The 16,634-nt window shown below is 39.9% G+C and overlaps 1 protein-coding gene across 1 annotated transcript in view; it reads right to left on the bottom strand.

Annotated features, from left to right (window-relative positions):
* apaf1 (apoptotic peptidase activating factor 1) overlaps nucleotides 1-16,634 on the bottom strand; it is a 48,051-nt gene that overhangs the window by 27,831 nt on the left and 3,586 nt on the right. The window contains exons 5-24 of the mRNA XM_003444978.5: nucleotides 16,445-16,634; nucleotides 15,377-15,489; nucleotides 15,136-15,267; nucleotides 14,664-14,902; nucleotides 14,338-14,505; nucleotides 13,992-14,123; nucleotides 13,799-13,912; nucleotides 12,900-13,084; nucleotides 12,458-12,584; nucleotides 12,087-12,212; nucleotides 11,842-11,982; nucleotides 11,447-11,572; nucleotides 10,886-11,032; nucleotides 9,312-9,440; nucleotides 9,057-9,182; nucleotides 7,918-8,037; nucleotides 7,649-7,774; nucleotides 1,956-2,081; nucleotides 394-525; nucleotides 181-306 (exon numbers count right to left, since the gene is read on the bottom strand). Coding sequence (XP_003445026.1) covers nucleotides 181-306; nucleotides 394-525; nucleotides 1,956-2,081; nucleotides 7,649-7,774; nucleotides 7,918-8,037; nucleotides 9,057-9,182; nucleotides 9,312-9,440; nucleotides 10,886-11,032; nucleotides 11,447-11,572; nucleotides 11,842-11,982; nucleotides 12,087-12,212; nucleotides 12,458-12,584; nucleotides 12,900-13,084; nucleotides 13,799-13,912; nucleotides 13,992-14,123; nucleotides 14,338-14,505; nucleotides 14,664-14,902; nucleotides 15,136-15,267; nucleotides 15,377-15,489; nucleotides 16,445-16,634 — 2,825 coding nt within the window. The remainder of the gene's footprint in view (nucleotides 1-180; nucleotides 307-393; nucleotides 526-1,955; nucleotides 2,082-7,648; nucleotides 7,775-7,917; nucleotides 8,038-9,056; nucleotides 9,183-9,311; nucleotides 9,441-10,885; nucleotides 11,033-11,446; nucleotides 11,573-11,841; nucleotides 11,983-12,086; nucleotides 12,213-12,457; nucleotides 12,585-12,899; nucleotides 13,085-13,798; nucleotides 13,913-13,991; nucleotides 14,124-14,337; nucleotides 14,506-14,663; nucleotides 14,903-15,135; nucleotides 15,268-15,376; nucleotides 15,490-16,444) is intronic.

Below are 16,634 nucleotides of genomic sequence, written 5' to 3'. Positions count from 1 at the left end.
GTGCATCCATGTGTTTGTGCTGTAAGAAGGAGCCTTGAGAGAAGATGAGTAATATGTCATGTTGTTACTGGAAACACAAACAGATATGTCTCATCTCGTGTGTGTGTGTGTGTGTGTGTGTGTGTGTGTGTGTGTGTGTGTGTGTGTGTGTGTGTGTGTGTGTGTGAGAGAGCGCTGAACCTTAGCAGTCTTGTCAGTAGAGGTGGTGGCAAAGAAGCATCCGTCTGGCGAGACATGACAGGACAGAATGGTTCCGTGATGAGCCTCGATGTCCTGCAGTTTCTCTCCGCTCTCGGTGTCCCACACCTAAGAGTGTGCAAAGAAGAAAAAATTACCATTTGATCTCACACGGCTGTTAAATGTAATATAAATGTGCAAGAGCACGGGTTTTACCTTCACAGTACCATCGAAGGACCAGGACAGCAGTCTTGAGTCGTTTGGTGAGTTGGAGAGTAGAGAGAAGCATCTGACTTGCTCCTTATGACCGTGCAGTACTTTACACTTGCCTGACTGCCACTCCCACACCTATGGGGGACAACAGAAAAAAAGTCTTTCAGCCACTTCTGTTTGTGACAGAGATATCAAAAATCAGTTTTCACCCCTTGTTGCCATTTTTGCCTTTCCTATGTATTAAATGAGTAATTTAATCGGTGATGCGTTTCTTAAATATCTATACATGAAGGAAGAATCAAATTGGTCAACCTCAAGAGAATTAACTGAATTTAAAAAAATACATTTCTAACTAACACAACATAGGAAAGTATTTTCAAGCAGTCTTTTCCTCTGTCTAGCACCCCATAAAATTAAGTGGATAAATCCATCTTTACAACATAATATCATAGTATTTAATTTATTTCCTTTCCTTTCCCGTTCTTCTTAAATGTGCTCACTAAATGCTGATGAATCTGTTAAGTTAGAAATCTGGACCTGTGCATGAGTCTACAAAGTGTTTGTTTTATGTGAGCAGAGAGTTACAGGAAATGAGCTGAAACAGGAGTCTAACTGAGCTCAAAGACGGAGGGCAGGGCAGAGAGAAGCATCCAGATAATCCTATCAATCATGGCCTTGTGTGCAAGGTGCTGCCTTTCCACCCCCCGCAAAGAATCTGTCATTGGTGTGAAGGTTAAAACTTTTCATTAACTAACATCAGCGTCATTAAATCGGCATACATTTAAATATAGATATCCATCTTTTTGTGAGCACATATCAAACTGCATAAATCTCAGTTTCCTTTTGAATAAGTGGGGATTGTTTGAGAGTGCTGAGAACAGTGCAGAGAGGAGCTGTATGAATATGGAATTAGATGCTGTGCTGTCGGTGAGGGAAGGAAGTGCTGCAGTGGACAGGTCTGTCGGCAAAGGGAATAGATGAAGAAGAGGGAGATGAGAGGAAAGGGGAAATGAGCAACAGAGCATGAACGTTGGGAGTTGACAGAGCATAACAGCCTGAAAAATACACACATACTCACACACTGCACAACAATAACACATAACAGATAGCTGCACGCGGTCAACACATGAGCAAGACGGAGATAAAGAGCTACCGAGAGCGGCACAGCCGGAGGCAAAGAAAGAGAAAAGGGAGGAGAGGACACAAAAAAAGAGGGATGAAGAATGGAGAAGTGCAGAGGCCAACAGAGAAGTTGGTAGTGTAACAGGTAGGGGAAAGTGAAAACACCACAGGGACCTGAAATATTGTGAGGTTAAAAGATTGAGAATGGAAGGCATTTTTACTCAAGGTGAGGAATGGGAATGGGGAAAGAGTAATCGATAGCAGAGAAGAAAAATGGGAAGCAGGTTGGCAGGGGAGGTGAAAGAAACGTGCCATTGATTAGCAGGAAAAGAAGGTGAGGCAACATACTGATGAATGGGAGTAGGAGAAACAGAAATATAAAGCAGACAGACACACAGGACAAAAGACAAAAACAGAGCAACCTAGAAAGAGGAGGAACCTACTCTTATGGTGGCGTCCTCAGAGGAAGTGATGAGTGTTTGGCCGTTCTGACTGAACTGACAGTGCAGCACAGTCTTAGTGTGCCCCTGCAGAGTGGCCAGAAGCTTCCCAGAGGGCACCTCCAGCACCTGGAAGGAAGAAATAAACATTAGCATCATAAATAATCAAGTAAACAGTAAAATCTAATGGTTAATGGCTTGCCCCAAAACAGGTCTAAATGTCTAAAGATACACTTATGCAGCAAAAGTGTCTCTGAAGGTTTTCTTTAAAAAAATCCTGATAGAAAGTCACACTTTAAGGGAGACCTTAAAAAGGAGAGATGTAAAGCACCACTGCTGGCTTAACAGTGATAAGCACATCAAAAAGAAAGTGGAGTTTGAGAAAGAGTTGAGCAAAGTCTGGTCAAGACCATGAAGGGCAGCTGGAGGTCTGACAGCCCCGTCGATACGAGTGTGTGTGGGGGGGTAAGAACAAAAACAGCTTTGATGCACAAAAGTTCCAACTCAAAGAGAAAAAAAATGTCACAGTGTGCTGTCACTTGTGAGTTCTGAATAAAACTTTGAGACTCTTCACAGAATAGCCAGAGCTGGATTTGAGAGAGAGATAAGATTTTGTGAGTGCCCTGTAAAGGTCAACTGGCTTCCAGAGATCCATAATGGGTTTACAGGTAAGTAAACAAATATGAGAAAGGTGTTAGCTAATAACTGCATCTGTCATGAAATACAAATGCCAGTCCTTAAGACTTGGAATATTTTCCTCTAGCACCTCTGTGTGGGTGACATTTCTGGGATTCAGTGAAGTGTTCAGGCAATCGTTGGACAGAATCTTTTAGACATTATAAAAAATTGAAATCCATTTACTTTTTTTGGCAATGTCTTAGATACTTTGATGATGAAAATCTTGTAAAAACAATGACACACATTCATATCAGTCTGCTTTCTGTTTAATTGTTAGATGTATCAATCAACTGTGATTGAAATGTACAAAATATACAATATTGTGCAAAAGTCTCAAGCCACCTCCAACTTTTATGTATTTTTCTTCCCAGGTGTGTGATTTGTTACTGTGGTCTTGAACAACAGTTCTCTCTCCAGGCTTTTTGAAAGTTCTTCTTTGGACATCAGCTGCTTTTTCACTCATTTTCCAATTACATCTTGTATCTGACCATTTTCAGAGGAATGTTGGTTTTTGCTTGAACACTGACCTATGAATCATTCAAAAATGAAACAACCCCCCAACTTAAGAGATGAACCAGTGTTGTGTCTACATATAAACAACATCTTAGCAAAGAACCAAGAGCCAATTTTTACCCATTTTTTTACTTATTCATAGCAAGTATAAGATAGACGGGCATAAAAATTGTATTTCTGCATTAACGATGTGATTCTCAAAGAAAAGGCAGCCAACATCCAAAGAATATCTTTCAGGAATCTGCAGAACTATTCCTGAAGACTACATGAAGACATTACAAGACAGTTTTCTAAGAGAGTTCAGACTGTGTTGAAGAATAAAGGTGGTCGTACCAAATATTGACTTTCAAGGTCATTAGAATTGTACAAAATATACTGGGGGGGGGTTTCAACTTTGTTTGCAGATGTTTCAGTAAGTCACTACACCCATTTCCCATTTTCCTGGCAAAATATAAACAAGTGACAGATGACAAAAAGGCCGGCTAAAGACTTTTGCACAGGACTGTAAGGGCTAAACATCAGCAGGTTAGCACTAAGGACTGTACAACACAAAACTGGTAGTTTGGTTACTGAGACTGATCAGCAATCACAAATCACATCAGAATAAAGATCATTATCATAGTTATATTAATTGGGAAACTGTTGTGGTTTTAGGCAACACTGAAAAAGTGGAACAGAACTGTATAATATAATAGATGTTTAGCTGATCACCAAAGCTAATTATTCTACTTGCCAAGGACTAACAAAGTGAATTTTAATTAGGATATTTTGAGGTGAAATTTGATTTATTATCTACTGTAACACTAATCCAAAAACTTTACTTTTCTAATTAACCATCTGACAGATTTATCCAGTAATAGAAGAAATATCCAGATTTGGAGCAGACAGATGGCTATGTGATTGGGGCAAACACCACATGGGGAAAAGAAATGCCCTCAGCAGCTAAGTCCCCCAGTTTGACTCCAAACAGACTGGACATTTGCTACATGTCACTCCCCTGCCCTCCTGCCCCACATTCTCTGTCTGTCCCCACTGCAGCTATCCAATAATTGAGATAAATTATGGAATCTGGGATCTGCGAAACCTCATAATCCGCAAACAACAATGTAATACATAAATAATTAAAGACCGAGAGCACAAAATAAACTTCAGTGCATCCCATCACCTGTCAGTTTTGAAGGTATAAAGTAAAGGCTGATGCCACCTGGGGTTTTTAGCAGGCGCTAAAATATTTACGTCTCAGGAGAAAGGGTTGAAATGTCTGAGCAGAACAAGCCTCAGGGTGTGCTGACCATGTTTGTCAAGCTCCATGTTCGGACACGCGAGTTTCACAGCCTGTGAGAGAACACCTAGGCAAGCATTAAACGTCAGCCTCAAGTAATTCTGGGATAGGGTTTTATTGGAAATGCCCATGGAGATCTGGTAAAAGAATGAATAAATATATAAGTGGAAAAATGTAAAGAGGGATAAAAGGGGAATGCTCATTTTAATATCATCACCAAAGACATAAACAAGCCAATGACTCGCTTTAAGACTCATGTGGTCAAAGACATATGAACAAAAGTGGTGAGATGGCCAAATAATTAGCCTGGTCCTGCATGGTGAGATGTGATAGCTGATACGCACAGTGACAACAATAATCTGCCTTTTCTATTATTAGCTTTAAAAGCCCTTTGAAAAAGTAAACAAACAGCCACACACACAAACAGCAATTAGTTATTCTTGAACACTCTGAAGTGCAAACACATTCACACACAGATCATACTCCTTCCCTACCATACCTGCACGCTGCCTGTGCACAGAGCTACTGCCAGCACCAACCCCCTGTAGGAGGTCAGGAGTCTTCGGATCCTGCAGCCAAGCATCCTTAGGAGATGACTAACTGTCAGCCCTGACGCCTGGCACACAATGCACACGTGCACACAAACACACATTTGCACTTTTCAATCATACAGAAACACACAGTGACATTATTTTCTCTCTCCTGCACGTGTTTCACAAACTTTCAACTTTTTACATTAGCATAACAAAGCTGGCAGCTCACAATGCTGCAAACTGACAGATCATTGCTAATTTTTCTCCAGTACACTGGCTATAAATAAATCAACACGTTTAAGGAAAAAAAATATGAATGAGCTGCAGCAGTCCGAGGAGCCAGGATTTTATCCAGCTTACACTAGGGCTCCACCTGGTGCTAGAACCGCAACAATAAAATACCCCTAAATCATTCATTTCTTAATGTGTCAGAACAGAAAACATGTCTGCAACTAAGATTCAGGAATCGGATTATATTCAGTGTTCAGAATAACCCACTGACTCACATTTGTGAAAGAATCGGTCGCTCTCAGGAGCTCAGTAATTTCCTGCGTGGTACTGTGAAAAGATGCCAAATATATATAAATATGATGTGGAAGCGATTGGTAATGACTGCAACTCAGCCCCAAAATTGTAGGCCATGTAAAAATCAGAGAGCATCGTCGGTGGATGCTGAGGTGCATAGTGCACAGAGGTCACCAACTTTCTGCAGAGTCAATTGCTACAAACCTCCAAACTTCATGGCTTTCAGATTAGCTCAAGAACAGTTCGTAGCGAGTTTCATGGAATGGGTTTCCATGGTGAGCAGCTTCATCTAGACCTTACATCAACAAGTGCATTGCAAAGCATCAGATGCAGTGGTGTAAAGCACGCCGCCACTGGACTCTAGAGAAGTGGAGACGAATTCTCTGGAGTGATAAATCACACGTCACCATCTGGCAGTCCGATGGACAAGTCTGGGTTTGGCGGCTACCAGGGAAATGGTATTGTCTGACTGCACTGTGCCACGTGTAAAGCTTGGAGGAGGATTATAGTGTAGGGTTGTTTTTCAGGAGTTGGGGTTGTTGCTCCCAACTTTGTGGGAGCATTTTGGGGATGGCCCCTTCCTGTTCCAACTTGACTGCACACCAGTAAACAAAGCATGGTCCATAAAGACATGGATGAGCAAGTTTGGTGTGGAATAAAACCTTTGGGATGACTTAGAGTGGAGACCGTGAGCCAGGCCTTCTTGTCAGTGTCTGACCTCACAAATGCGCTTCTGGAAGAAGAACGTCCCATAAACACTCCTAGACCTTGTAGAAAGCCTTCCCAGAACAGCTGAAGCTATTACAGCTGCAAAGAGCGGGCTCACATTATATTGAACTCTATGGATCATGAATGAGGTGTCACTCAGGTTCATATGAGTGTGAAGGCAGATGAGATAATACTTTTGGCAATATAGTGTATATCACTGTTTGTATGCATCTGCATTTATCAAAATCCTCTCCAGCTATTGTCTCTGATCAATAATTATCGCTCTTTCTTTACTTTATGGTTGCAAAATTGTTCCCAGGAGACAGGAAGGGAGACATATGAAGGGCCAGAGAGGAGCTGTAATTAAAATCATTAGCTCCTGTATTCATTAAGACAGCAGGACCTCTTAATTAATTAGAGCTGCTCTCTCCTGTAGGGGGCTGGACTGGCCTCAGCTCTGATGTGTCAGGGGACCCTGTTTGAGTGAGTTTTTGTGCTGTAATATAGGACAGTAACTTTGGGGGATGTCCTCTACTGCTGCAGAATATGCATTAGGTACACACACACCAGACTACAATCTCATTCTCTGCCTGCAAACAGCAATTTATCAGCTAGACAAAGAGCAGTGGAGCAAGGAGAGAACAGGGACAGACAGAACAAAGGAGAAAAAAAAAGATGGATAAAACAAAAGAGGGAAAAAAAATAAATAAATACAGAGAGCAGGAGTGAAAAGTACTGAGAATATAAATTACAGGTAAAAGGAAAGGCTAAAAATTGAAACAAGTCAAGGGAAAAGAGATGAAAGAGGTGCTGACCTGACACACCGCTGATAGGACAGATGAAAAAAAAAGTGTGACAGCACTAATGTCAGATCTCATGACTCAACACAGCCTGAAAGAACACCTCCTACAGCAATGTGGAATGGAAGATTAAACTCAAATGCACGACATTTTTACATCTGTACAGACACAGACACACGCACACCTGCACATACACGTATGTGCTTCTTTGATTAGGAAAAAAAACAATGAAATTTGCAGTATTTGAGTACTTATACTCACGTTAAAGAGGAGAAACATTACGTTTTAGTAAACATTACACTGTAGATTATTATTTGATGAAAGGTGATTTCATTTACTCATTACACAGCGTGGTCTGGTTGTTGGTGCAAGACAGCACTGGGATTTTCCCACACAACCACCTCTAAGGTTTACACATGATTCAAAAAAAGACCACACAACACATCCAGACTTGAAGCACATGAACTACAGCAGCAAAAGACCACACTGGATGCCACTCCGGTCAGCTAAGAATACCAAAATCTCTGAAAAGGGAGTTCAACTTGGAACTAGCAATTTGTACCAAATAAAGCTGAAAGTGAGTGTACTTTCGATGAGCTTGTTTTATGTGCAATTTATTATGTCCTTCAGTAATGTAAGAATCTGTGTCTAATCTACCTGCACAGTGCCATCTTCTTGCCCCAGGACAACAGCAGAGGGCTGCTGACAGATACAGGTACACCGGATCCTGGATGACTTCTCCTCTGACTGGAACAGCACCGATCCTGTTCTACCATCACGCACCTAAAACACACACACATGCATTTTTATTTATTTATTTTTTTTTAAATCACTGTACCAACCAACAAAAATACTACAGCTTCACGTTCCTGCCACAAAAAAAACCCTCAATGCACTTTGATATATCCACTTTCCTAACAACTCACCTGCAGTCTGTTGCAATTATCTGCAGCTGACACTATGATTTCCTCATGATTAAACAGAACGTCAGAATCTCTCTTCAGGCGGATGGCCGAGGATGTGTGAACCTTCTTGGTCTCCCATATCTTAAAACAGAACGAATAAGATATGTAAATCTAACATAATAACCCAGAGTTAGAGTTGAATATATGCAATGTCACCACAAAAAAAAGAAAAGAAAACTGAATAAATTGATGGTTGTGGCAATATTTAAGTCACTGGCATCTTCTTGGCAGTTAAGATGAGGGTTTCTGGTGAAAACAAGTCAAATCCACACATAGCCACTTAGTACTTTTCTTTTCTCTTGCAGCACATATGCCACGGCAGGTCGGGATTTTTCTTTTTGATGAAAGAGGACACTGTCAACACATCTGTTTATCCCACCTTTTCCCTAGTGTGACCTGCAATTTATTGTCCTGCTAAGTTTATAACAACGGGAGCGACTGCTTTTCATCTTGTGAGTCTGTGGCTGTGAGTCTGTGGCTGTGTGTCACGATCAATATCTGGTGCCAGCATAGCGATCTCAGTTTGAAGTGAGATGATGTACTGCAGCATCGATATTTTTCTCTCACCCCTAATAAGCAGTATGTACAGAAGGCTCTCCTGTAGTTGTGGACTGTCAGGGACAGTTTTGCCACCTTGTTTGAAAAACAGCAGCTGTAAAGACTGTAAAAAAAAAAACACCCGAAAGGCTAAACTGCAGAGATATTTCATGTTACATTGTCTTCAAGCTGTTTATGATACGTATTATTTTGTTTTAGAGAGCAATGAGTCAAGACAAACCTGTTAAATAATTCATTTTGCCATCTTCATGTAACCCAAATAACAGAGAAATAATTTAAAAGCAAGTCAAAGCAACAGCTATGGATGACTCTTTTTCTTTTATAAAACAGCACAATAACTGTTAGATACCTTTTGTACTATAGTTACATCACCATCCCTGAGCACTGCTTATTAAGAACTGAAACAGCTGGCAAGGGGGAACATAGTGTAATTAGTCAACTTGTGAAGTTAATTTTACTGTCAGAATAAGCAATTAGAACAACACTGACAGCCTCTCTCCATACTGTTATACTGTAGCTTTTTCACACACACTCAGTCTTACCCTGATGGTCTGATCATCAGAGCAGGAGAGCAGCTGTGAGCCATCAAGAGAAAACTGGACACGCTGCACCCAGCTTAGGTGGCCACTGCAGTCTGCCATCTTTTTATTGGCCTCGAGATCCCACAGCTGGAACACAAACATTTATTTATTTATTTTTATTATAACTATTATTATTGAGGATTTTCTTTGCATACTTAAATACAAAATTTAGAATATTATATAAAAACAGAAGACATTAAATATATAGTGAGATACCTCAACAGCATAGTTTGAAAACGCAATGGCCAACAGGTTACTGGTGGGGCAGGCGTGACAGTATTGAACTGTGCTCATTCGACTGGTCCTGATTTCAAACAACATGTCTGATGTCTCTACATCAAAGACCTGAGAAACAATAAAAGACAGACAACAAATCAGCACCTGCTGTTTCCTCAACATGTCCAAAAGCTGCTACGACTGTACAAATAACACACTGAAATTAAAAGAATGGAGAAGCACAAAACGTGGCTTTCCCAGTTTTTTCTCTCTGTTGGTTTTATTCTCGGTGAGTTCTTTGATTCTTTGAATATTTCATTAATTTATATGTTATCACTAATTAGCAAATATTTTTATCTCTGTAGTGTACCTACATGCATCCCTTGCCATTCTAACAATAGCTGAGAACTTAGCGCTCCACCAATTTGTACAAATAGGTCAGGCCCGGCTCGAAAAACCTAAAACAACAAAGGCCAAAATGCCAAGCTTAAGACAAGCCAATTGGTGGCGACGGCCATCTTTAGTATTCAGTCTAGGCAAACATCAAACTCAATGACTATTGGGGAACAAGCTACACCAATCAAGCATAACATTATGACTATTATTTCTTCATCATGGCACCTGTTAGTGGGTGGGATATATTAGTGAACATTTTATTCTCAAACTTGATGTGTTAGAAGGAGGAAAAATGGACAAGTGTTTGGATTTAAGCGAGTTTGACCAATGGTCAAACTGTCATGGCTAGACGCCTGGGTCAGAGCATCTCCAAAACTCCACCTAATCTGGGGTCTTCCTGGTCTGCAGTGGTCAGTAAAAAACAAAAGTGATCTAAGTCACCCAGCGACAGGGTCATGGGCAGTGATGCAGGTTAGAGGGCGAAGGCTGGTCCGTGACCTGGCCTCCAAATTCCCCAGATCTCAGTCCAATCAAGCATCTGTGGGATGTGCTGGACAAACAAGTCCGACCCATGGAGGCCCCAACTCGCAACTTACGCAACTTGTGTTAAGCTCAAAGGTCATTTGACAATACCGAGTATACCAAGGTATTAATGTGCTCTACAATAACTCTGTGCTTTGCATCAAAAAAAAGAAAAAGATTTTCTTCATGCCTTAAGATTAATGTTGCAATTTTCCTCAAGTTTATAAAGCCTCTCCTTTCAGTCACCTTAGAGTAAAAGAAACTATCCAATCTTCACTGTGTTTGGGTTCCCAGAATACAAATTAATGAAGATGTAGAGAACAGAGTGAGGCTGATAACAAGACAAGACTGACTGACTTTGGAAAGCTCAGGAGAGGACGGGATATGCACATTTATAACCAAGACACACTCTTTAGACTCTCTAGCAGACAAACAAGCTCTCTTTCCTGTCTCCTTCAATGAAACAGCACACCAGCATCAAGGGCAAAGAGGATAGGGTGAATGTGTGTTCAACTTTTAATCAGTACAGCGAGAAACCGTTAAGATAATGAACAATATCCAAACCATATGCACCCAATTTTATCAAACATTTAGCACCACCTACAAAAAAGCGTACAAGATCATACAGCAGCATGCTTACAATGATAAATGCTTACCAAAACAGCATTTCTGGCAGCACATATGATGCGTTTGCCATCAGCAGTCCAGGTGCTACACTTGACAAAGACGTCTTCCTTGTTGTCTGTAAAAATGTCACTTACATAGATCGTCTTCCATTCATTGGCAGAAGAAACCTCAAATACCTGCAAACATGCAGAATCATGCATGTCAGTGCATTACAAAACCTAGGTATGTAAAGCATATCAGTATATTTCTAAATTTAGTTACTAATAAATGATCTAAATAGAAAGCGAGTACCATCATTTGCCTGTTTTCTTGCAGTAAAGTTCTTCTAGAATCAAATGTTTTAATTTGGGGATTATAAAACTATTGAGACTGTAAACTCATGACTAGGAAACATGTTGTCCAACAAAAGTACAAAAACAAATTTAAGAAAAAAAAATCTTTACCATTTAAATCCGTCACTTTTTACTTCAGATTGAATTAAACAAAAACAGTGTATATGTCAGAGCACTTCACCCGCTAATAATTATTTCTAGTTCAGTGTGTGTTACCGTATCAAAAAGAAAGCAAGTATCAGGACTAATGGCAGTCACCTTAAGGGTACCATCGTTGGAGGAAGTTGACAGATACTTGTCATCAGGAGAGAAACAGCAGTGGTTGACTGGCTCAAAGTGACCAAACATGGTGTTCTGGGAGGATGGCTTATTGAGGTTCCACAGCTAATGAAGCAAAGGAAATGCAGTGTGGCATTAAAAAAATAAACTGGCTAACACATTACATAACATATAAGCCTCTTTTTTCCTTGTGTTTTTATGTGCATGTGTTAGCTAGCAATCTGTCCAGGCCTCTCTCCCTATGACAGCTGGGTTCTAACACAAAGGAGACTCTGAACTGGATAAACAATGAAAATTAATAGATGAATGGATGGAAGTAGAACACGAAAGGTCAGAAGTTTAAAAACAAAATCTAAAGCATAAATAACACAAACCTTGACGTTCTGAATATTGTCATTGGAGCAGGTGGCCAAAAGGAGGCGCCCTGATGTGTTAGTAAACTGGCAGTGGTTGACCTGCTCTTCGTGCTCCTCTTCAAACGTCCTAAGCAGCATTGCTCGCTCTCCATTCCACACCTGCAGTGTCAAGAACATCACGATAACATGGCAGATTTCTGTGTTATTTTACTCGCTTATTTCTTAATCATAACATAGTCATAATGGTGCTGTGGACTGTGTACCTTGACTTTTCTGTCACTAGAGCAGGTTGCCAAGAGACGGCCGTCAGGGGAGAAGGCACAGCAAAGCACTTCATCATCATGGGCAGGGATCTCCATGAGCTTCTCACCTGAGGTACTTTTAAACACCTGCACACCAATGCAAAGATGGCAGCGAAGCCATTTTTCATAAGTACAACACTGAGTTCCTCATGTAACACTAAAAATTCCTGACTAAAGTTTAATAAACTATGAATTTACAGCTTTTAACAATGGTTACGATAAAGTGTTACTGAAGCTATTTCTAGATTTCAGAGAGCTGAACAATTCTAGTTAATGATTGCATTTTGGTTTATTCTGCTGTTGCTTTTGAGGCTTTGTCGGTGAAATGGTACCTTGAGTGTCTTGCTAGCTCCACAAGAAGCAATTTTGGTTCCATCCTGCGAGAAGCAGGCAGAGTAAATGGAGCCCTGGTGGGGGTGAATCACCAAACGAGACAGATTGTCTACACCACTCTTATTCCTGTATTCAAGAACACAAAACACACACAAAACAATAAAAGCAGGAGTTCAAAGCTTGTACACACCATTTTAAAATGGAAATAATAAAAATATTTCTCAATTTCAGATATATTCTATCTTGAATATTCATTTTAATTGCATTGTAACAGCAAATGTCATCTAAAATCTTACATGGTAAAGAAGGGTGTACAGATTTAACAACGAAAATGAGTTATCATATAATTCAATAACAAACGGACCAATAATGAGATGTAAAAAGCAACTTGAAATATCTCCATTATAAAGAGACCACCATATTAAATGCTTGCTTTCTTACACCAAGTCAAAGTAGAGTTTCCCAGCTTTGGTCCGGTTCTGTGCCTGCACTCGAGCTTGTTTGTAGACCTCAGAGTTGGGCGGCTGAGACAGAGCAAGCTGCACAACATCAGGGAAAGGACGCTGCTCAAGCTGGTGGCCGTTCAGAGACAGAAACTCCTGGAACTGACTGCGCACTTCACTGTTCTGGAAGCAAAGAAAACACAAGCATACTTGAGTCCACTGCAAACACCAGGTCACATTAAAGGGAAACTACCCAAAGCCTGTCCCTTGTTATCATTACTATTCTTCACTAAGGACTTAAATCGCAAAAGTTTGATTGGTAAGTAATTACTGTTATGCACCATGGCATGTTCTTTTGCAAAGATGAAAATTAGAAAGTGAAAATGTGATAATTTAAAAAAATGGAGGTAGGAAAATTAAAGGTCAACCTTTTTATTTAATTCACAAAGTACATGAAAGACAGACGGAGTCTAAACCTGTATTTTTCCTCGAGATGAGGTAGAATGAGCTGCACTCTCATTCTTTGTTGAATTATTCTTTTTTGTACATGGAGATCAGAAATTTCATCAAGGACACTGTCATTTTCACTAATTTGATGCAACAGATAGGTATGCACAAGTTTATAATTCCTGCAGTCTGCACATATCTCTCATGCATCTTTGTGAGTTGCTCACTGAAAATATGACTGAAAATTTAAAAAACAAACAATTATCTTCAGGCTCTGCGTCATGCTACTCAACTAATCTTATGCCATGAAAAACCACTTATACATAGAAACCAAAGGTTTGTGTGGTAGTGACGAATATTAAGGTAAAAGTGACCCATAACTGAACGCATACGTGTATCCCATATGTGAAAAGGGCAATAGACACAGTGGCCATTTTTTTGTGTCCTGACCTCTTGGTCCAGAATGAATCCATACTCCACATAGTCATTGATGAGATGAGCTGGACCCATTATCTTGGCCTTGGTGATCACCCAGTTGAGAGAGAACATGAGGGAGTAGAGCTCCTAGACAGAGAGATGCACTGTAATGAATTACTAGGTTCAAACACACTTAAAAGAAAAATAAAACAGTTATCACTTCTACCTGGGTAAGGTTGGCTTTGGCCATATGGTAGGTCAAATATTGGATCCAGTAAAGAGATTCCTTGTCTCCTGAAGTGGGGGGACCATCTCTGTAATGCTGCTGGTACTGACGCACCACCTTAGTGTGAAGGCTCTGTTACCCAAATAAGCACACACACAACAGCAAACAACCATATTTGCTGGGTTAAAGAATATGCATCTGATAATGACATTTGATTTAAAGCTTTGATTTTATGCTAGAGCTAATTTAAACCTACTGTAGCTAATTAGTTAGCCTGGCCTCCTAAAACTTGTAGTTTAATTGACAATCACTGCCCACTTCAGTTGAAGGATGCCTGTAGACTGACCTCAAGCTGCGTTCGGTTCTGCTCCAACAGGAAGTCTATCTGGAGGTCGTGAAGGTAGTATAGGTAGGGTTTACTGTTATTGTCCATGAAAAGCAGAGACTTGTTAACAAATTCCTCCAGGATGTCCTCCACCTCCTCAGGTTCCAGATCCCAAAGAACAGACAGCACCTGGGAGAGGAAAGAACAACCCAATTAACCATTCTTAACCTTGTGGAAGAAGAATATGCCATTAATGTGCAAAAAGCATTACAATTTAAAATGTCATGTCACTGTGTCAGAAAATACATGGCAGGGATCATAAACAATCTCCTTTTGTGCAGACAAACCTTAGCAGGGATTTTGACATCCTTCTGTAGAACAGTAAGATCCTTGTAGAGGTCTCGGTGCTCATCAGGAAGTACCTCGATGCTAGCAGCCATGGCCTGATCCAGGGCATCATAGTCATAAGATGACGACTTCCTTATACGCTTGAACTGCTTCATCTGCAGCTGGCGGAGATAGTAACGCCAGCGGTTTGGTTTTTCTCTGAGCAGCGCTCCGATCAGAGACACCACCAAAGGGGAGCCTGACATGAGGGGCAAGGAAACAGAAAATGTGTTTTTTAAAAGCACATGACCTTAAAAATGATATGAGATCTAAATCATCACGAAGCTTGATTTGTTTTCCCAGAAAGCAACAGCTAAATCAAAATTAGCCGTGTTTTCTTATAAAAATAATATCACCCATACTAGTAAAGACATGATTACATCTAGTAGCCTTCTTTTAGATTTCTTTATTAGTTAGTGTCAGGATACATACCTTTACACTCTTTGACAATGCTGCGAGCCTCCTCAGGTAGTGCTTGCAGTTTTATTCTAGTGTACAGAGCAAGGATCTCCAAGGCCTTGTTTTCATCCAAACCGCTTTCCACTTCCACCTCATGCTTAGCACCTACAATACAGTCAATACAGAGTCCTTTTCAGTATAAAGAAAAGCAATCGCAGAAGTTTCACCCACTCAAGTCTATATGGTGGCCAGAGAAAAACAACAAAGCACATACCGCTAACAGAATCGGTGAGGCTTCTATTTCTGGTGGTGAGAAGAACACGACAGTGGATGTCAAACACCTTCAACACTGTACTATCCCAGATGTCATCCAAAATCAGCAGAGATCTAAAGAACACAAAAGAAAGAAGGAATTTGTTACAGCTGCTGCTTTTTAAATCAGCTGACCGTTTGCATCTGCTGATGTGGATACCATCCAAATGACTGTAGCTGCATCACTTACTCACTTTTAGATGAACAATCTGTTGCAGCCGAGCAGCTAGACAACATTCAGCACATGAAACCAACTGCATTCATTTTACCTTTAAGCTTCTATTTTTCCATACCTAGATTTAGAATTACTGAACACATGTTTTTTTTATATTTTCTATGTAACCAAGTTTCTTTTTTAGTATAAGTTTTAACTTTCCAAAGTATTTTGTTCAGTGACATTGTATTTATTGTATTGTTTTTTAAGGTTCTGGCCGGAGTAACACGGAAAATTTTCAACTTCTTGCAAACCTAAATCAGCAAGGTTTCACACTGAAACTAGAAAGTGTACGTGTATTTTATTTTTCCCCCCTGGAAACAATTCATCTATACCTAAAATGTCTGTCGAATTTTTAAAGTTGTTGTCTTTAACTTTTTAAAACTTTCTTTTAACTTAAATTTAAATTGTTTTTAATGTACTATTGCAGTTCAAATGTCTCAGTTTATATTTCCTGCGTGTTTAAATGTGGTATATACATAAAACCTAATTCACCAATAAACTACATTTGACTTGACTTAAATAATAACGTTGGCGTTGTTGACCGACACAATTCATCTGGTTCAGTAACTTTAAAAATAGTTAAACATTACATGTATACTGTAGCTTTCTGTTTTAATTATTTTTTACATCCTTTATTATTTTACTTGTTCATGTGGATATTAGAATGGCATGGCAAATGTAAATGATATACCAACTTATTCTATATACATATCACTTCCGTCATATTGATTGATTAAATTTAAAGTATTTCATGTTAAACTCAATATTATAAATAAAAAATTGGTAGATCACATATAATTACTAAATATTGACCTTGGATATCTACGCAGCATGAGGAAGCGTAGACGCTCCTTGGCTTCATCCAGAGAGTTTGGGGGACGGTGGAGGAGCTGGGAATCAAGGCTCTGCTCCAGACGAAAACACAATGACTGAACTTTAACCAGCAGGTCTGGCTTGTCCACCTGGCCGATGGACAGCCAGTGGACACCTCCAGGAAAGCAAT

This window comes from Oreochromis niloticus, linkage group LG17 (genome assembly GCF_001858045.2).
Source record: "Oreochromis niloticus isolate F11D_XX linkage group LG17, O_niloticus_UMD_NMBU, whole genome shotgun sequence".
Classification (NCBI taxonomy): domain Eukaryota; kingdom Metazoa; phylum Chordata; class Actinopteri; order Cichliformes; family Cichlidae; genus Oreochromis; species Oreochromis niloticus.
This window is presented reverse-complemented; position numbering and strand designations above follow the sequence as displayed.